Source organism: Ambystoma mexicanum, chromosome 5q (genome assembly GCF_040938575.1).
Source record: "Ambystoma mexicanum isolate Mex_15411 chromosome 5q, UKY_AmexF1_1, whole genome shotgun sequence".
NCBI lineage: Eukaryota > Metazoa > Chordata > Amphibia > Caudata > Ambystomatidae > Ambystoma > Ambystoma mexicanum.
Window position 1 is genome coordinate 88966199 of NC_090933.1, and position 22563 is coordinate 88988761.

Sequence of the window (22563 nt, forward strand, 5' to 3'; positions counted from 1 at the left end):
AGTAAAGAACCTGGGATGTACCATACATGCAGATCTAACTCTTTCTCACCACATCAACTGTGTCTAAATCGTGCTTTCTACACCTTCACATTCTCTGACATATCTTCCCATACCTCCCCTATCCTCACAGATTCACTGCAATGACGACTATCGCCCTCTCCTGCCTAGACTATGCTAACTCCCTTTACCTGGGCGCCCAGGTCCAAAACACAGCAGCTAGCCTCCTCCTAGCCCTTGGCTCCAGAGAGCACATCACACTCACCCTCCGTGTCCTCCACTGGCTCCCTGTCAGGCGACGGTCAACCTTCAAAGCTTTGTGCATCACACATCATGCTCTACACAAGACAGGACCAGAATAACTACAACACAAGCTCACCCCATACATACCCAACAGAAACCTGAGATCAGGCATCTCATTGTCATTCCCCCCTTCAAATCGTTCAGAATAGGGGGCTCCTCCTTTTTTCGTCCAGGCTCCCACAATATGGAACGTGATCCCCTTAGCATCCGCCACTTAGAGGATCACCTTACCTTCCGGAAGGCCCTCAAGATCTGGCTCTTCCCTCCCAGCGTCCTGACGAACTTCCCGCCTCCTGTGCTAACGTAACCCCCTGTCAATTAGGCTTTGTCAGCAATGAGACCATCCAAGAATGTATTGAGCAACGTAGAAAAAGGAATCCGGCATACAGCAGAACAGGAATGACAAAACGTCAACAAAACAAGAAACTTTCCTGGACACTCGGGTACGTATCACACTCCATGTCAATAGAAGCTATCCTTAGGCTCGACCACCCACCCGCACTCATTTGCAATCACACACTACTTGAAAACCAAATGCACAACACCGCTGCCATCAGAATGCAGCTAAGTCCCACAACAGAAATTCGGTCTAGCTGGGAACATAATCAGTCTCCTGGACACACATACTCTCCCTATAGCCTCACAGCACTGACCGACAAGCCAGCTCGATATGGCTCGCTAGCAGGGACATGGCCACCCTTACCTACCTTCGTATTGACTATCATGCTCACACGCATTCTAAACTCCACTGTTGAATCTTCCATACCTCGGACATCAGTCCACTAAGGGTGTTTACCTTCAGTGCTTTGAGACCATACCAATGGGCCTACGTATTACCCTGCATATCAATGGAAGATAACCGTAGGCTTAACCACCCACCCACACTCATTTGCAATCATGCGCTACTTGAAAACACACCGCACAACACCTCTGCAATCAGAATGCAGCTAAAACCCACAACATAAATTTGGTCTAGGTGGACACATAATCAGTCTCCTGGGGTTGCATACTCTCCCTATAGCCTCACATCACCCACCCACAAGCCAGCTCGATATCGCTCGCTAGCAGGGATTTTGACACCCCTGACGAATCTCCCATGCCTTGGGCTTGTTCAGCTATAGTGCTTTGAGGCCATACCAATGGGAATAGACGCTATACAAATGCCATATTACATTACATTACCTTACATCCAGGATGCTTTGTGATATCGAAAGCAAAAGACAGATCCCAGTTAAACTGTGGTTTATTCCCGGCAGCACTACACACAGGGGATGCATACCAAGCCCTTCTCCCATGCGATAAGGGTCAGCTGCACCCGACCCCCCGTCCCCACTTACTCAAGCGCTACATAGCCGCCTTTGATCGGAGATCCCTCAACGGACTCGTGCCATACTCCACACTAGTTCTCCTATGGGCCATTGGTGCAGAAGGGAGAACGCCCCTAATGGTACCAGCGTGATTGTACCCCAAGCACATTCCACCAAGCACGGTCACAGGAGGGAGTTCGCTTAGACTCAAGACAAATGGGGCACTGGATGGATTATGGTTCTGACCACAATAGGCATTCCTCTGGCCAATGCACACACTCACTTGGGCCACTGAACGAGAGGGAGAAAAGCACTTTGGGCACGCGCAGAGGCCCTCATGTCACCTCCGTGGCGTGCATACAGAGCACCAGGTAGAATAAATAAGCACAGACACATATCATGCCCTTGCACTCACAGGAGGTCTATTGAAGAGCCTTCAAAAGACCCCTTGAGTTGGGGCGCAGACTGCCAGGCAGGTTCACTGCACTGCTACCTTTGTCTCAACCAACTTCAAGCATGGGACTCCACGTGTGAGTATCGAGGATGGAGGAACCGCGCAGGAGCTATGTCTCAGCCGCGGAGGGCCATGCATCAGGCATGGAGATGGATTTCCCCCCTCTAGCACCACTGTGACCTCGGAAGAAACCGCGATACAGGTGGTCAGCACTCTGAATGCAGTACTAATGTGGGTCCCTTGCCCTCTGCATCCATACAGGAGACCTACTCCTTGCAGCCACATGTACATTGGACAGCACCTATTTGGGAGCGCTACTTCAGGATGCATATATGTTTCCCTGTGCACATGCATCCATATATTGTAGGGCAAAGCACAGAGGCACTGCCACAGCAACCAATTTGTGGAACTGGTGTAGGTCAGAAGACACTGCCAGGATGGCTGGGTGAACCACTAATGGCAGGATTCAAGTCCTTTATGACCAGCACAGACATGAGAGGGTTTCTCCAGGATACCTTGCGTGAAATGCTCCAGGCTACAGTAACCACAATGGCAGCCACGGGGGCACAACCCTCCGACCACACAAAGCCAGGAGCGCATTTGCTGGGCCACAAATATTGTTTTCAATGATGACGAGGGATACGATGATACACCACATTTAATTAAGGCCTTTCATGAAGTGATAGCAGATATCATGCTGGCACCTAGAACAACCCCTCTCAGAAACCCCACCTACTGTAACTGGAGTTTTGGCAGATGCCCTATCCAAAAGGCCCTATAAGTCCAGGAACCCTCCTTCAACAGGACATACTTGCGGAAACCAAGAAGATTTGGGAAAAAAACACGCAATTTACCACCACTTAGCAAAGCTCTGGATGCATGTTTCAAGTTGGTCTAAGTGAAAATCTCTCCTGGAAAATGGCCATTTTTTATCATGACTCCTAAAAAGTATACCCAACACATTGTAGGATTGGTGTTTTTTTACTATTCTAAACTCAATTTCTAGAATATTTGGGGAAAGTTCTTGATTGTGACATTGCAGGTACTAGGTGCAAAATTGAGTAACTATCGCCCCTGGTGTCTAGATATCCTCAGGCAGGTTGATCCCCTTGGGGGAATGACCAGCAGACTAATTGTAATGCTGTCTCAGCAGCCTCTAATAGCAAACTGGGGAAGGAAGTGGAGGCAGGACATGCAGACATAGTGCCGAGAGGTATGTGCTTGTGGCTTGACTTGCATAAGGTGGCCTGGCTGAGAAGCTCTAAACTATTGCGGGAGGTCCAACAAAAAGCCTATGCATTTTGATAGCCTTATGCTATTCCATGAAATGACAATTTATGAACTGACCAAAGAAAAGATGCACACGGTTAAGGCAAAAAGTCTGTCAGCCATTTCAAAACCTTGCATCAGGCCTTTAGGTTTGGCACAGCTAAAGGGACAATACTCATCAGAAGGCTTCAGGAGGTTCCTGGACCGTATCCAGAGCATGGGTCAGAACACGGGCCAACAGGTGAGAAATAGACCAAGGACAAGCAAAACATTTTTGGGCTTCACATTTGGCCAGGCTAAAAAAATAAAAGTTTGACGCACACAAGGCCCAGGAGGATATGACACCAATAGGCGGATGGGTATCCCTCCACCTGTCATTGTGGGGGGAAATAACATTGGACCACTGCATCTTGTCTGTTATAAGTGGCTTCAAATTTCCCATCCCAACTCCCCCTCCCCTCTCAACCCAACAGTTTTCATTAAATCTGTTTGAGGGTCTTCAGAAATTACTGAGGTTGGGCACCATGGCGGAGATGCTTTGAAGACACTTCCGGTGGGTTACTTCTCATGTTTTTTCACCTTACCCAAGAAGGGTAGGGCCGGATGGAGAACTATCCTCATCCTGTTAACTTTCAACGATTTTCTCTGTTGGAGAAATTCAAGATGGTCACACCAGGACCCAGTCTATTTTCTTTCATGAAAGGGGATTAACTTTGTGCATTGGACCTCCACGATACGTACATGCACATTCCCATTTTGAAACCACATAGAAGGCTCCTAATATTCTCCAGCACTGGATCTTTCATAGATACACATGCATGAATATTCCCTGTTGTCAGACTGGGAATCCCTGGTAATTGAAGTTTTTATTTTTTTTTACATAAAAAGCAAGGTACATTGCTTACAAAGCCTGAAAGGCTTTCACTTTTGTAGTCCATCCACCTCATTTTGGTTATTTTCTACCTAGCCAATGAGGTGATAGGTCTTAATCTTCATCCCAGGCAGTCATCTTCATATTTATCACTGCAGTCCAATCAATAGGGAATCCTCTACAGCTCTCTGAGCTTTTTTTTCGAGTTAACTACTTCATTTTCAAGACTTCTGAAAGCGTTTTTGGTCTACCTAGAAGAGCTTCTCCTTCACTACACACTGCTGTGATTTGTAACTGTGGAAACACAAACACATTCAAGAAAATGCTGAGGAAAGAGCCAGCACCTGGCTACCCGTGGCCATCGCTGACTCGGGCAGAAAAGTGTCTTCATAAGGGAAAACGTACCTTTTCAAGAATTGCCTTGGGTGTGCAAAGAACAATGTCTTTCTAAGAGACCCCCACAAGGAGTGCATCTACTCTTGGTACCCTCATGACATAGAGGGTTGTCAGATCTTTCAGACCTTCACTCAGAAGACCATGCCGGTCAGACAGAGTAGGCTGCTTTCCCATTTAGAGAGTAAGTGCCACTCTTCGGAGGAGAATCAGTGAAAACAGCTCCTGTGACCTCTCGCTGGAACTCCTGAGCAGCATGCTCCCAAAAGGAGAGCTTCATCGGTGGAAAAGGGGGCAGCACCACCATAACAAAACAAAGAAAAAGGGTGAAACAGAGCTAATGGGCTCCTCTAGTACTTCAACAAAGATAAAAAAACACCAAGCGTCTGCTGAGAAAACCTCATCCACATGCTCTTTGACTACAGGTAGGACCGCCTCGTCCACTGGCCTAAGGGTCGTCGACGACCAAGTCATCTATGACAGAGTCCACATATCCCTGTCTACAGGCATATCTCTGTCAACAGAAGCCTTGTCCATGGAGGAGCAACTGAATTAAAAAAACTACATGAGCGATCCTAGTCGATGTTCACTTGTTCATGGGAAAGTCCCTGCCGATGGAGAAAGTATCGACTATGAGAGATCCATTATTGATGGTCAAATTACTGTCTATGGGAACATATTCGTCCTTGAGCAGACTCTCGTCAATGAGTGCTGCACCATCCACGGAGAATACTATATTAACTTCACAATGGTTTTCGTCTATGGAGGATCATCAAACTGAGGAAAGGGACAAGCAAGCCCCTATAATATGAGCTTTAGGGCCCACTACTTTAAATCTCTCTCCTATAAAGGAAATTACAGAATTACCTAATATCATTCTTCAGGAAGATTTCTCAGATATTGAGGAAGTCTCTGAGAGACTGAGGTCAGTGCCTAAAGAGTAAAACCCTCCGTGGCAAACGTTGTCCTTGGGCACCATGGATCCTTTTCAACCATCCCTAATGGAATCTCTTAAGAATATAATGGATGAATTCCAGAGAAGGCAGAAAGCTTGCATAACTCATCCTTCCAGGATACAACCCAGGCAGGAAGATCCCAGCATGGCCCTCACTAGCCAGTACCACTGAAGAGGCAGAGAATAATGTCCCCACCAAGATCTACCAGTGTGCCATCCCTAGTATCACTCATTGCGGAAGAACCCTATCCATGGCAAGACTCAATGGAAGATGCCTATCACGACTTCTCTGAACCAGAGACGCAGGTAGAGGAGTCTGAGTAAGGAGAGATTCCGCAGGACTCACCTCAAGAAGACACAGATGAATGGAAAGATTACATCATAGAAAAGCAGAAGAAGAGAGACTCCCTAGGGAGCTTTTTTACACTTGACGATATTGCATCATTCACTCTATTATAGGAAAAGCCGCACAGTTGTTTGATATCCAAGTTTCAACAGAAGAAAACAAATCTGTGTTGTATTAACACAGAGATAGGAGGAGAAGAACGACTACCGCTGGTCCCATACTAGAAACCATATGGGATGCAGGAGAGCAAACACTTGCTAGGCCTGAGAACAAATTCAAGGCACCAGAGGATGCACCACCATGCCTGCGGGGTCACCCAAAACCAGACTCCGTTATAACGGTGGCTGCTAGGAAGAAGCTTATTAATCCTGCTTCTCCACTCACAGTCCTTCTCCCCAGACAAGGAGGGCAGGAAACTGGAAGTGGTGGGCAGAGAGGTCTTAGCTACAGTGTGACTTTCCATTAGAACAACCAACGCATTGGCAATGACAGCCAGATACCACAGCGAACTATGGCACAAGATGACGAAGTTCATGGACCATCTGCCAGCATAATTTCAAGAGGAGGCTCGGGCAATTGTTAAGGATGGAAAAACAACATTGGGTCACATGATTGATTCCGCAGTTGGTGCAGAGAAATCAGAATTTAGGGAAATGGCAAACGTGGCAGTCATCAGATGCCAAGTCTGGATAAAGGCTACTAACTTCCACCCTTAAATACAAGCTCACATCTTAGACATGCCATTTGATGGCCAGGAATTATTCGGCAAGAAGATTGATGATCACCTTTAAGAGATCCAAACTGATACAGACACGGCCAGGGCTTTCAGCTTGGTGAAGGACAAGGACCGTAGACCCTTTTTGTTCCTTTCGTGGAGGAACAGGAAAATTACGTGCCTCTTCTAACAGGCTGTATTCCTCACAGAGGTCAGCATCAGTTAACCGGCCCTTGTCAAGGTGCCAGCAGTCTTCCACAAGATACACTGCACAGAGAGTTAGATGAGGCTCAGGCCAATGAAGGCCCCAAACTCCAAACAGACTTGACTTACCATGGGCTCTCCTTCCACACCGCACCCCGGTGGGAGGAATGATTAGGCACAATTTACACTAGTGGCAAAGAATCACCTTAGACAAGTGGGTGCTGCAAATAGTGAGCAAAGGACAAACAATAGAGTTCCTAAAACCACCAACAACGTCACCAATGGGAGCAACCAACGCACCTCATCTGTCACAGCTCAAAGTGGAGGTACGCAAGCGACTACAGAAGGCTACCATAGAAAAAGTACCACTCTCTCGGAAAGGAAAAGACTTCTATTCCCATTTTTTCTTAGTAATGAAAAAGAGCAGACAATGATGACCTATTCCAGACCTAGGCACCCAAAACAAATATGTGAATTGCATGAAGTTCAAGATGACCACATTACACCAAGTCACACCATGGATAGAAAAGGGTATGTTTCTGGCAACCATCGATCTAGCAGATGTCTACTTCCACATACCAATCCACCCAGCTCAGAGGTGGTAACTACTGTACACTGTAAGGAACAAGCACTACCAGTTCCGTCTACTTCCTGTCGGTCTACAATCATCTCAGAGAGTTTTTACGAAATGCCTCTCTACAGTAGCAGCGCAATTACAAACGTCCAGAGTGGAGGTTTTCCAATATCTGGACAATTGGCTTATAAAAGTGGAATCGGACGAGCAAGCAATCCAGAGTGTCAACCACACCAAGGACACCATCGCTGCTGTAGGATTCTCCATAAAAACATGCACAGAGAAGTCTGTGGACATGCCCTCACAAAAGCCCTGATTCCAAGGAGGTGATCTGTAGACATCCATTTCCCTTGTAAAACCCACCAGTGAAAGTGTTATGGTGCTTGTGCAATTAACAAATTGGTTCATGACAGCAAATACTGCCACGGTGCGTCAATACAAGTCCCTACTGGACATAATATCACTGGTTCCAAACTGCAGGTTTTAGATGCATCCCATCCAAGAAGAGTTGGATCTAAAGTGAGTCCAAATTTCAGGGGCCAGGGAAGATCTAGTTCAACTGACTTGGGCTTTCCATCAGGCTCTACGGTGGTGGCAGGACGAGTGAAACCTTCAAGAGGGCATTCATTTCCAATCTCCTACATCAACCCTCATCCTCAGGACAGATGCATCCTGTCAGGCTGGAGACCACATCTGCGTGACTAACAAACATGAGGCACATGGTTCAAGGAGGAGTGATGCCTAGATATCAATTTCCTGGAGCTCAGGGCCATTCGATGGCCATTGAATTAGTTTCAACTGGTCATAAAAGCTCAGGTTGTGACAGTGCAAATTGACAATACCACCTTGATGCACTACACAAACAAGCAAGGGGGTACAAGGTCATCACTACTGTCCGCGGAGGCACAGGAACTGTGGAAGTGGGCTCTGATGGAAGGAGTTCAAGTCAGAGCTGAACATCTTCCAGGGAACGACAACATCCTAGCGTATCAACTCAGCAGGGAATTTTCCACATCCCATGAATGGGAGCTCGACATGAATGAGCTTGAGCGAGTCTTCAGGAAATGGGGTTCACCTCAGATCGACCTCTTTTCCACCAAGACAACACAAGGTGCCCCCTCTTTACATAGAGATACCCATAGCCAGGATCACTAGGGGATGCTTTCTCACTGACTTGGACAGGCAAGGTCCTGTATGCCTTTCAACTGATCCCATTGCTATCCAGGATGCTGAGTCGGTGAAAGAACAACCATGATATGATATGATATGTGTTTCAAGGCGCAACGAGGCAAGGGAGGGGGAACAAAGGGAGGACAGACAACGATCCTACTAAGCCAGGTGTCATTCAGATTGCGCATGTGCATGGGAAGTGGGGAAAGTGCGGGGGGCAGGAGGAAGGGACAGTGTAGTGCATAGGAGTAGAGTAAAAACAATAAGTACAAGTAATGGTCAGCAGGTGGCAAGTGCAAAGGTAAGTGCAGACATTGGGTATCTAGTGCTGGTAGTGGGACTGCAAGATGATTCTTATAGTTTCAGCCTGGATACAGCAGGTCTGGTACCGAATTCTACTCATGATGACACACAAAACGCACACATGTCTCAAGACTTTTGAAGCTCTTTTAACATAACAGAACAGACAAATTTGTCACCACAACCCTGCAGCTCTCTCTCAGAGCTTCGTTTCTGCACAACGAAAACATACCCATCTGAAATTGCCAGATGAATGCTGGCATAAGACCTGAGCATCTAGAGCTCCTTCCACATGCAAGAGATACGTCAGGAAGTGGAGTCGTGTTAACATCTGGTGTGGTACACAAGAACTGAACCCACTGCAAGTCATGGTCGACCAGGTGCTTCCCTACCTGCTCCATTTAGCCAGAGCGGGTTTTTCGCAAACCTCCGTAGAGGTACACCTTTCTGATATTACAACACACTCAAAGGGCCAGGATCATCGTCTTTTTTCTCTGATCCTGCAGTAAAGACATTTCTAAAAGGTCTGCTTAGGATTTTTCTGCCTATACCACGGCCTACCCTGAGCTGGAAACTCAGCACAGTTCTGATGGTTTTGTGTGTGGCACCTATTAAACCCATCACAAATTTGTGGAAGGTGGCCTTCTAGGTAGCAATCAATTCAGCGAGACGCATTAGCGTCCTGGAAGCCATATGTGCATATCCTTCTTTCACCTTATTTCAGAAAGACTGAGTTTTGCTCAAACCCCATCTGAAATTCCTTCTAAAAGTGGTTTAATAAAATACTCTCTTAGAACGAATAGAGCTACCAACCTTTCTTGCGAATCACACTATTTGCTCTGAACGTGCCTTGCATTTGCTAGATTTATCAAAAGTTCTTAAGTTATACATGCAACACTCCAGTGTGTTCAGCACATCTTCCAGATTAGTTATTTCCTTTGCAGGCCCACGCAACGGCCAGCCCATCTCCAAACAAGGCCTTGGCCACTGGGTAGCGGTTTGTATTACTCACTGCAATTAAATCCAGACCGACCCTCTCACACGCCCAGCTGCGGCCCACTCAACCAGAGGGAGGGCAGCATCAGCGGCATTCCATGCTGGAGTAGCCATGAAAGAAATTTGCTGAGCGGCTACATGGAACACCATCGACATGACATGTTCGCCAAGCATTAATGTCTGGAGTAAGAACCCAGAAGCGAGTCAGCCATCAGCCAAGTGATACTATGACACCTGTTTGCCTAATGTAGGAGTATCCTTGTTCTTTCCCTTCATCCCTTCATGATTCAAGCATGCATAAAGTATTCTGTGGAATGCCTCTTTGGGGTACTGTATGAAATGATTGTGTGCTTTCTGGTATTATGTGGGATGCGTCCACTGCTTGCTATTCTATTCAAGTATGTGAATCTATAAAAGATCCAATGCTGGAGAATTCTTGGTTACTTACCTGTGACTGTATTTCTCCAGCATTGGTCTCTTTCATAGATTCACATGCGCCCTTCCGCCTCTCCGGGTAGGCTGCTCCAGATACAGTCAGTCATCAGTCTATCAGTCACTGGATTGGAGGCTCAAAATCTGAAAATGGCTGCCTGGGTGGAGCGTATGCCCTACCAACTCATTGGCTAGGTAGAAAAGAGCCAAAATGAGGTGGATGGACTACAAAAGTGAGTTGTTAGTAATGTGCATTGCTTTGGATGTAAAAAGAAAATTACATTACCAGTGATTCCCAATTTGACAACAGGGAATATGCAAGCATGTGTATCTATGAAAGATACCAATGCTGGAGAAATACAGAGACAGGTAAGTAACTAAGACTTCATTATTATCAATACACACTACCTTTACACAGTTCTTTGTTTCTGCCTGAGCTTGCTTCCAGGGGTATTAATGATTTGGAATTTAACAATTCGTGAATTTTAACTTATGATCTAAATTAACTAATTTACTGCAGTATGTACCTTTGCATGTTTATGTATATGCTATTTAATGTATTTGATTTGCCTCTTTTTTTTGTAAAGGTTTGATTAAACCACATACAACAAGAGCTCAATACGCCCCCATACATGGATGGCTGGCTCTTCAGGGTTCCACACCATGTTGGTTGCGTTGGGCCTAACAATCAATTTGGACAAATCACCCTTGCAGCCCAAGTAAAGGTTGCAATATATTTCCCACATGTGGAACTGTGCACAGTCAAGTGTTTACCTTCCCCCTACACCTTCAGACAGGATCATGGCACTACGTTTCTTTTTATATGGATTTCCTGAGCTGCACACGACTTACTGCGCCTGCTGGGCTTAATGGCTTTGGGCAGCGTGGTCATTCATTTTGCGAGGATACCCATGAGATAGACATAACTCACTGCAAAGTCGCCTCTGCACAGTCAGAGATGAAAGAAGTCCCTATGTATTTACACCTGAACCTACTGTGGTGGATGGAGGAGAGGTATTTAACGGAATGGGTTCCCATCTCATCCCCCCAACCCCCACCAACGAAGACACCATGGACACAGTCCATGGACTGGAGTCTTTCAGGCTCGGGCGCATTGGGGGAACGGTGAGAAGTCCACATTTTATGGAGCCTGGGAGATCAGTTCTGTTTTCCTGGCACTGAAGGCCTTTTTGCCTCATTGGAAGGATTGCTGAGCCCCTGTATACACAGACAATACAACAGCAATGTTTTATATAAACTAGCAGCGGGGCGAAGCCTGTAAATATGGAGCTGGTGTTTTCATCACTCCATCTTCTATGTAGCCACCCATATGGTGGGGAAAAAGAATATCAATGATGATATTTTGAGCTGAAAGTCACTTGCCCTCCCGAGAGACGGAGCTGTATGTTGAAGTCCTGGCTCAGATAATCAAAGAATGGGGGGGGGGGGGCGCTTATACTCAACCTTTTTGTGAATCAACTTTTCTATATGCCTCCTGGAAAGGGGAGAGCAGGGGTTCACAGATGGATTCCCTGTTTCTCCCTTGGGATGGCCAGACACTTAATGCATTTCCACGAATACCATTGATATCGAAGGTCATCCATAAGTTGAAACAGTCCAGGCCATCTGATACTGACAGCACCAAACTGTTACAAAAGATGTGGTATTCGGATCTGGAGACTCTCTGGAGCAAAGAAACATGGATTTTGCCAGTGAGGCTGGACCTTCTACATCAACAGGGTTGGATGATCCTGCACCTCAGTCCACAGTGACTTACATCTTGGTCCTTGAAGATTTAGTTTATGGTCATCTGAGACTCTGGGGAAAGAGAATTGAAATCATAATTGCGAAAAGAACTAGGGATGACTATGCGAGCCAGTGACACTGCGCGGTTGTCCCCCCTGCACCCTTGCTCACTATATTGTTAGTAGGGTTTGCTGGTGTGTGTCCCCCATCCGGTCCTGAAAAAAAAAAAAAGGAAAGGACCCTGCAGCCCAGTTCGCTATCATGGAAGTGAAAGGGAACTGGTGTTGCAGGGACACAGCGAGTCGGCGGCACACAGCGAAGTGTGCCGCCGCAAGGTTAGCAGGTGGGTGGGGGGGGTTTGAAGCCCGTGGCTGCAATGTTCAGAGGAGAAAAGACCAAAAATTATTTTCTGTCTTTTCTCCCTTGAATATTTCCGTCACATGCTTCCAACCCCAATCCGTTTGCATGGCACCTGGCTGAAAGTGGCTTCTCAGTGGAATCGTGCGGGACCTTTTGGCAGTGATAGGGGTGTATCTCATCACTTGAAAAGCATTTGACTGGCAAATCCAGTGGTCAGAAGACTCTTTAACAGCCTGCTCAGGCTCTACCCATTTTGCAAACCGGCAACTTGGGCCACTCCCCACTATTTCTCCCACCACTATCTGCTGAATCACAGTTCCAGGAGCGGTGCTGCTTTCGGACAAGAAGTACTCCGAAACTTGTGTGTGCAATAGTACCCTCCACCCTTCTTAGTCAGGAATGCTTGGAAATCTCCCAGAAGTATACAGGAAAGGGGACGGGATGCAAGAGTTTGGAAAAGTTACTCACAGTAACAACACCTTTACTCTTAGTCCGGAGTCCCCTTTCCTCCATTCACCCACTCCTCTTGCCCGCTAACGGTTGGGTGGAGCATGCGGGGAAGGTGCAGTGCTATGGTTTGGCACAGACAGGATGCAGTCCTGCCCCTGTTCCATAGGACTTCCCTGAAGTATGGAGGAAAGGGGTCTCTGGACAAATAGTATATGTGTCACTATGCTGAGTAACCTATTCTAAATCTACACTGCGTCTCGCACAAGCCTCACACTGCTCCTACACGGTGCACACAGTCACAGCCACAGGCCAAAATGAATTTAAATCTCCCTAACTCTACCCTCCCCCACCCACCAATACTCATCTGGTTTTGCTGCCGTTCCATAACTTCAGTTTGAGTGTGATGTGAGCAGGAAAGATAAGGTGGTGTCTGGATTACACAAAGTGCCGGCAAAGATGGGTGCACCATGCTTTAGGCCTCTAGGGGTGCCCTGGTTGAGGGAAGGTGGGGACATGTGCATGGGGATTTAGATTTGGAAATTAGCCCTGTGTATTTAACCTGTAAATGCTTCCTTCAATTTTGTCATCCAACAGAGTGTGTTTAACAATTATGTCATAGAATTCATTCATGTATGCACATTTTGGTCAGTCATATTGCATACATGCAAAACATGTCAAAGTTGATTTTTCATATCTGCTCTCTGATAAAAATAGTTCTGATTTAAAATGGATCTGAAAGCAAAATATTGACTATCAGAATTTCAATGATTATTTCTATTTCAATTTCAGCTTGCTAGCAGGAATTCCTTTTTCAACGTATTAAAACCTGACATTACAACAGTGGAACTTCTCCAAGATGTGAAAACGACGCAAGAGCTTTTAATTCGATTAGTTACCCACAATATCCGACATTACGATGACGACGAAGGCATTGACGAAGTTGTCATCAGTGATGAAATCTGCATGCCCGTGCAACCAAGCAAGACGTCCGTTCTTATAGCTAAAATTAGCTCAATCGCCAATAAGAAGAGGTGCTGCGGTTGCTGTGGCGGTTCCAGCACAAAGACCAAAGATTCCCAGAAAAAAAAGAAGGAGCAGCAGCAGGGCAGTGTTTCACATTTGAACAAGAATACCAGTGCCTCCCACTCAGAAAGATACAGAGAAAACCGGAATTGCATCATAGACGTGCTCCATTTCATGAATTCCGATCCGACGAATGAGCCTTCACCGAGAGGACTTAACAACAATGCCAACAGTTTATCCTATTTAGGCAGTTTCCAGTCTGATATCAGCAGGCGATGCCTGACCCTAGACTCCTGCTTAAATCGAAGTAGCTCTAAAACTAGACATGGAGACTCGGCAAACACGCCCACTTTGAAGCCTGGGAAACCTCACACTGTAAGTACAACTTCCGGCGCTATTGTTATGAGACAGTTGGATGTTAGTTGGTGCAGTGTAACCCACCACCCCTCATGTGCTTTTCAATCCCTGGCGCTGTCTCTTCAAGACTTTGATTTACAGTTCAGAGCATAGGTTGATGTGTGCGTTTGTCCCTAACGTGGAGCTGTGCAGTAGCTGTGCTGGAGCAGGCATAACTTTGCCCCTCTCCAGGTAGATTACCTTGCGTTGCTTATGAAAGGGCGTGTGAGGGATGCTTTGAGCATGAGGCACTAAGGGATTGAGTCTCCCAGTGGTGTCAACCTGTCAAAACACTTTCTTTTGCATTGATTTCTCATATGTCAACATACTTGCCAACATTCTGTGACTAAAAAGATGTAGGATTTTTCAAGTTTCAAAAATAATACATTGCATAACAATGACATCACAGGAAAATACAAAACATACATTGTTGGCACCATTGAAGCATTCTAAAATACACAATCCATCACACAGCACAACATGGAAAGATGTTGAAATGTTAAAAATGTATAATTCTGAATAGTAAGTTAACACCAAATTCAATTACACAGAAGGTAATCACACAGAGCTGGTAGGCAATGTTTGCCACTGCTCTGTAGCAGAAGCCTGGGCAATACATATGCATAGCTCTCAACTCACACGCTTTGGGTGGGTGTCACCCGTCTTGTAAAGAGCTGACTCACCTGCCAAGCCTCCTGCACGCCCATTCATTTCAATGGGCTCTCACCCACCTAAAACAAAATCTGGTGTTTTCACTCGCCTTTGCGCACTGCTTAATTTGTAAATAAATAAGTGCCAGTGCCCAAAAAATATTGGCCCCATAATGCCACGCGCGGCCTGTGCCAGTTCAGTGCTAGGCCTAGATCGGCCCACCACCAGCCCATCACACTGCTGCTGCTCCATGTCACATGTTTGGTGCTGAAGCAACTGCTGGCACAGGCTAGTAGTGGGATGGATGGGGAAGGGCACACATGGGTTGAGAAAGTATAATGCTTTAAAGTTGGAAAACACTTGTTATGGTAGGTGTAGTGGTTCCAGCATTCCGGCAACCCCAGAGGCAAAAGAGTGCATTTGAACACACTTCTAAGTTCTAGACCACAATTATTAGACGTCTGGACCATACTTGCTGTCCTTGAAGCGATAATGCTTTGATAAAATTATTGCAAACCTGTGGATGTTATCTTATTTGTCAATTTTGTAGAATGACTGCCCTCCCCCTCCCACCTCCCTGTTTCCCAAATGGCTCTGAGTGGAGTTGGGGTCTCTTGTGAGACTCACACTAAGAGTATCTTTATGTTTTGACGTACACTAGGAAAAATAATAGACTATATTTAAAACATTAGGTTTGATTGAATGAAAGTTAACAGATTACAAATCTGAGACATACTCAAAAACACTTTTTTATTTAACCTCACGCTGAATAAATAATTGGAAGCAAAGATGACACACTGGTTCGATCCCCAACTCCTCGCTTAGAAACCTCTGGGTATTAAGCGTGTTATAAATACGCAACTAAGACATGCTCCTCCTGTAACTGCGCTTCAATGGCCCCGGGCTGTGTGAGCGCTTTAAAAATGCAAATAAATAAAAAAGCATTCTGTTTCAGTCACTGTTGAAATGTATTTGTCTCTACCCCTTCGGCCCCATCTGACAGTCTGTTAAAGTACACCAAGTATTGTTAATCGGTTACCTCCAGGAAGAGCACCCTCCCCTCAGCCCGTTCTTCAGTCACCTCATCCAGGTGTTATGTGTAATCAATTTACTCTCAAGCCCTTATCAGTCATCACTTCTCATAAATGCATCCCCCTTCACCCTTCCTTCAAGCATGAGCATGGTGTTGTGTAACTTGGAAAAAGTCATTTCTGCAAGACATTGTTGTGAAATAAACGGCCTGTGCTACTTCTCCTTTAGGGCCTCTTTCCACCTTAACACATCTCCTTCCCACTGACATGTTCTTGACATACTTCACTCAACTGCGGGGTGTAACAGACACCCACCTCCCTATCTGAGGATTCCTATCTGAGGATTGCATGTGCTCTCATTCGGAGCACATGCTCGGAGCGTATTGTACCCAGGTTAAGGGGCCACATCTAGTGTATAAACCAAACATCAGGATAGAAAACATGCGCTGGAATTATGTAAAAAAATGACAGCAAAAGACGGTTGAGAATTATACACGAATACTCAACTAGTGCTTTTATTTATGACGACAGCATGTGCACCATGTTTATCGCCGTCTAGTTTCCATGTGTGTATCTTTAAGCCTGAAATGGCATTTCAGAAGTTCGTCTTTGCATGGGCTTTTCTCGCGAAGTGCAGCCGTTTCAGCTTCGCCCAATACGTGCACCGTTCCAGGTCCCCTTGCTGAAGCTCGTTTCTGAACTAATGAGGCCGATAACATTAAAGGGAAGAAGGGAAACACACAGGCAAAAATTCACAGTTCATGTTTCGCTTAGATGAATGCTATCCAGGGTCGGACTGGGGCATACAATTGTCTCGAGTCAGGCTCGGCACCAATGAAAAAGTGGCCAAAGTTGCAAACAACAATTCATTCATTTTGTGACAGACACTAGTGGGACCACGCTGCCGCCCGTGCCCAGGCCCGGTCCTGGGCTTTGCCCTGCCTTGCCTCAATCACTTAGGCTACCTTCTGTGGGGCCACCACCGCCAGGGCCACGCTGAGCCTGATGATGACAAAAATAGGTGTGTGGCGCAGCGGCCCCACGGAAGGTAAGATTTTAAAAGAAAAAACGTATATTTGGGCGGCTGGGGCCCATCACTTTGGAAGTGATGGGCCACAGCCGCCATTCAAAATAAGTTATTTCTTTTAAAACCTACCTTCTGTGGGGCGGGGCCCCGGCCACCGGCCCCACGGAAAGTCAGGTTTTCAAAGAAAAAAGTAAAAAACATACTTTTGGGCACAATCTACGGGCCTGGCCGCCCGCGGCAGAGTCATCCGACTCAGCCTGCGGCAGCTGGCAGCCCCTGGTCACAGAAATTGGCCTGGGCCTGGCACTGACTGCTGTCAGCAGCACACTGCACACAGGTGACACAGACAGAAGCCCGGGCACGGACGGTCCCCTGGTGGGGTCCTGACTCCTGGGCAGTCAGGACACCACCAGGGGACCGTGCCGCCGCCCGGGCCCCCACCTGGGCCTTCCTTGACTGTTCACTTGACTGTGACAGGCTCAGGCTGCACCGCACGCAACAACAAGTGACTTACCTGCTTTGCCAGCTGGGACTTGGTCTCCTGTCCGGGCCTTAGTGGGGAGGGGAGGTGGGTGCGCACACTGGCATCCGCACAATTGAAAAAGCAGGCAGAGGGGGGCGCAGGAAGCAACTAGGCCAAACCACGCAGTGCAGCAGGACAGGCTCTCTCTCTTACAAGTCAGGACCGACAACGCCACGCCTCAACATCTTCACTTCACAGTAACTCGTGAAATGAAGGTGGCGCCGCGCTGCCTCCTGTGGCAACAACAACACGTCATCATGTAGGGGGGCAGTGCAGTACACTTGTCAATATCTATGGTAAGTTCATTTAATTTTTTTATTTGTTTTTGACTCCATGAGTCTTTAGAGACATATACAAAACAAAAAGAGAACAAATTATTAAACTAAAACATTTCTTCATAAAATTACTTCAACGAATCAAGAGCCCTTTAAAACATTTATGAAGGTTGGTCCCAGATTCCTGTGATGAGAAATTGCAATATACAATTGTATTTATACTTTGATTTCACAATTTTCCAACATCTGGACTGCTGCAGATATTAGTGCAGCACTCGATCCTGCAGTTATTCTGTCCCAAAGAAATTCTGAGACAATGTCCTCTTCATGGCGCCCAAAGCTCCTAAATAACATTAAGCGCTGATTATATGTCCTTTCACAGTCCATCAACAAGCGTCTCAATGTCTGTTTGCTGGATCACTACAAATTCTACATAACTGTTTTGCCTCATCACCCTGCTTTCTCTTACACAAAACTTCTCCACAGTGAACCAAGTTGAGTCTCATCCTGAGAAAGTTTTTTCACAACAGTCTAGATGGAAATTTCACGAGATAACTCGAAGGGCAGCCAAGTTTATTCTCACCCCTTAGAAAGGGGTTTTCCACAGAGACCATTCTTACTTTCGCAACTGTCTCAGTCCAATGAAATAACTCTAGTTTTTTCTTAACCTTAAGCGGATTGGAGATAAGGGTCTCTACATCGAGATCAACATTAGAGAGAGATTTCATTACTTTTTTCCCCAATGACGGCAACATTTCTGACTTATTACTCAGCATATAATGCCTTATGTCACTATAGAGGGTGGTCACTTTTCCAATAATAATCTCTCTATATAGGGAGATTAATGAAGATTCCCCCTGCTAATAGCGCAGGGAGCTCTTGATTCTATTAAAGACAAGGAGGCGAGCATTAAGCTTCATCTTCTCTTTTATTCTACTCTCCAGCAGTTTCAACAAATAAAATAACTTTCTTTAAAAATAAGATCTTTTTTTTTTAAACTTACCATCATTCCTTGTAGTCTTAGTGTCTTGGCCATGTGACCTAGTCCTTCCTGTTGCTCTGCTCCTCCTCTTCTTTGACTGCTTCGAACTGCAATCTTCTGTAAACTCAATCGCCAACCGGGCCAACTTAGATTCTGAATTTCCTGCTTTATGCCGGATCGGTCTCTCGCATCTCAACTTGCGAATTCGTTCTGAGCAACTTGTTCTTTTTCTCGAATGCTTTCAGCCGTTCTTTTGTTCCTCTCCTAGTGTCAGAAATAACAATAGCAATATGTTAGGGCAGGAAATACACACCCTATTCTGGGAGGAAATGATCATGTCAGTTATTTGCAATACATCACTTTATTCAACTAATCATCGTTGCCCATTTCCTGTGTATCTGGGTCAGGAATTTAATGCTTACCTCCTTGTCTTTAATAGAATCAAGAGCTCCCTGCGCTATTAGCAGGGGGAATCTTCATTCTATGTCAAGACGGAGGCGAGCATTGAGCTTGTTCAAAGCTTCTTACTACTACTTCTGCCATCTTGTTGATTGGTCTAAAACAAAACGTTCTAAACGTTGTATCGCTAGCCCAATCTGCTGCTTTCATGATGTCCTGCAAAGCTGCGTCTTGCCCTAACGCTTTCAAGGCCATTGCTCCTCTAACTGAATGCGCTACAAACTTAGGCATGTCTATGCCTGCCAGACTCATGATGTCTCTAACTCATCGCGCTATAGTGGCTGTTGCTACTCCTTTGTGTGGTTTCCTGTGTGCTATTAGCAATTGGGTTGTCCCTAGCGGTCTTAGCTCTGTGTTCTACTCTCGTACTCTTTTATGCACGTGGCTACGCACCACTTCGGATGATCTTGCATGTATGGGTATGTGATCGTGGAGGAATCTGTTTTCTTTCTTCTGGCCAGATTGAACGTTACTCCTTCTGGCCTCTATTGACTTCTAGTGCCTTGACGTCTGCCACTCTCCTGCATGACACCATGCACAGTAGCATAGCCAGTTTTCCCGAAAGCTTTCCTAGCGACAGATATCTGTTACTGGGCCAATCTGCCAGCAGCTTCAATACTACTGATACGTCCCATAACACTTAGTACCTCGGCCTTAGAAGTCCTATCACAGCTACTTTCTCTCCTACAGGGACTCCTTCAAGGGGCAGGTGGCCTGCTGAAATTGCGGATCTATATACTCCTATTGTTCTGTATGCTTTGCCATCTTGTAGGAGTTCCGCTAAAAAATTCAGTATTTCAACCAGAGGGGCAGAAACGGGATGAATCCTTCTCCTTTTGCACCATGCCGACCACCTGTTCCAAGCTGCGTCATAGCTCCTTCTAGTCGAAGGAACCCATGACTCGACGATGAGGCTTGCAGCCTGTGCCGAAATCCCTGGGAGATTCCAGCATCTCCTGCTATCCTGCACGCCATCAACGGTAGCGTCCCCTTCACTCTCAGAGGGTGATATGACCCAACTGGGTCCGTGAGAAGGCTCTCTCCTTGGGGTAGTACTCTCGGGTAGTCCGCTATTAGCTCCATGAGCGCTGGAAACCATACTTGGGATTTCCATATCGGAACTACTACTATCAGATTTGCTGCTTCTCTGCACACTTTTACCAGTACTCTGCTCATCATTATGAACGGAGGGAAGGCGTAGAGTGTTTGCTCTCTGCAGTCCTGCAGGAAGGCATCCACTCCGGCTGCTGCTGGGTCCAATCTCCAGCTGAGAACCTTTCCTTCTGTGCGTTCAGTCTGGGCGCAAACAGATCTGTGTGTATTAGGCCACAACGTTCTTCCAGCTGCCGGAATATCTCTCAGCCCAGCATCCAATCGCTGGAATCTGAGAGGTCCCTGGAGTTCCAGTCTGCTATTACATTCAACGAACCTGGTAGGTATTCGGCTACTACTGAGATCCCTGATTCTAGGCAGGAGTGCCAAAAATAACTTCGCTATTTCCACTAATAACTTGGATCTCGTCCCTCCTAAGTGATTGATGTACTTGACTGCTGAAATGTTGTCCTTTTTCAACGGAATACAAGAATTCACTTTTCCTTTCGTAAAAGCCTTGATCGCAAAGGATCAGCTAACAGTTCCAGACAGTTGATGTATAACTGTAGTTTTTCCACGCTCCACCTTCCTCCTGTCTGGAGGTCTCCGCATCGGGCTCCCCAGCCTGCTCTGCTGGCGTCCAATTCTATTATTAAGTCTGGACGGTCGCTGAAGATGGCTCTCCCTTTCCATGCTTCCATGTTTGCTAACCACCACGCCAGTTCTGTTCTGCAGTCCTGATCTATGTGTACTAGCTGGTGATTATGTAGACCTTGCTGAAGGTGTCTTATCTTTAGCCTTTGCAAGGCTCGATAGTGCAGTGGCCCTGGAAATATCGCCTGTATCAATGCTGCTAGTAAGCCTACTACTCGCGCTATTGTGCGAAGTGATATGACTGTTTTGCTGAGGCATGTTCTTATTTCTCTTTTTATGTCTCTTATCTTTCTGCTTGGGAGTTCTAGGGTTGCTGTCCTGGTGTCTATAATAAACCCTAGGAATTCTAACCTCCTTGTTGGTTTCATCTCTGACTTCTCCCGATTCACTAGAAATCCAAGGGAGGTCAAGAGCTTCACTACCCAGTCGGTCTGGTAGAGGAGTGTCTCTCTGCTGTTAGCCATCAGCAGGATGTCGTCCCGATATATAATCATACGTATCCCTTTCTCCCTGATCGCTGCTGCCACTGGCTTCATGATCTTCCTGAATGCCCATGGCACTGTTGCTAGTCCAAACGGCGTCGTCGCAAATTGCCATAATTGCCGTCCCAGTCGAATGCTAGAAAGGGACGGAAATCTCTTTGCACCGGTATCGTCAGGTAGGCATCTTTCAGGTCTATCCTTGCTCTAGCCAGTCGCCCTGTCTGAGTGTGTCTCTGAGCTAATGGGTCCCTTCCATCTTGAAATGGTTGTAGACCACTCAGCTGTTCATGTTTTTCAGATTTATAACTGGCCTTACTTTGTCCTTTCGATGGACCAGAAACATATTGCTCAGAAATTTTGGGTGCCTTTTGCATGGCTCAATCGCCTGTTTTTCCGCTAGGCTCTGCAGCTCTGCGTGTAATTATTTTTTCTCTGTCTGCGTCACGGCTAGAGGACGGGGCACTTCACATTGGACGGGGGTCTCTGTAAACTCTATGCGTATGCCTTTTGCTGTCTGCAGGACCCAGGCGTCGCTGGAAAGCGAACGCCAATTCTCCCAGAATACCGCTGTCCTCCACCTAACTGGTGGGTACGTAAAAACTCTCACATGTAAGGAAGCTTTGTCCTCTTCCCTGTCCTCTACTTCGTCTTCCTCTAGGGAAACGGCCTCTCGGCGGGAAGAAGGAGTCTGGCTGTCTGTTCTCCCAGTACTGGGTTCTATTGCTTTGAGGCCTTCTGAATGTTTGGTAGGAACCGGTCGCTCGACCTCTGAACCGACCGGTCCCGCCGAAAACTCTTCCGGAAAAGATTTTCTTCATGGAGGCTTGCGCCTTCTCTAGGGAAGTATAGGTTCCCACGAATCTCTCCATTTCTTTGCCAAAAGTCTCTACAAACAATAGTCCTTGCGCTGCCTCGTCAGCCTCATATGATCACAGATCTCCCAGTTTGTGATCGATCTTGAGCAGGAGCCCTCTGCTGCGTTCGGACGATATTGCACAATTAGCATTGCCTAGGAGGCATACGGCCCTCTGAGCCCAGTTCGCCAGGACTCCTGGGTCCACCTCCTCTCCTGTGTCCTTTGCACGCTCGGCTAAGTCCATAATTTTGGCTAGAGGCCCTGCTAGGT

The 22563-nt window shown here is 46.5% G+C and overlaps 1 protein-coding gene across 4 annotated transcripts in view; it reads left to right on the plus strand.

Moving 5' to 3' along the window:
* The window catches only part of LOC138497237 (fibrous sheath-interacting protein 2-like), a 727834-nt gene that overhangs the window by 397970 nt on the left and 307301 nt on the right, over positions 1–22563 (plus strand). For all 4 annotated transcript variants that reach the window (XR_011278548.1, XM_069620568.1, XM_069620569.1 and 1 more), the window contains exon 3: positions 13632–14240. Coding sequence is in view for 3 of the 4 variants with exons in the window: in XM_069620568.1 (XP_069476669.1) it covers positions 13632–14240 (609 nt within the window). In the remaining variant the exon portion in view is untranslated. The remainder of the gene's footprint in view (positions 1–13631; positions 14241–22563) is intronic.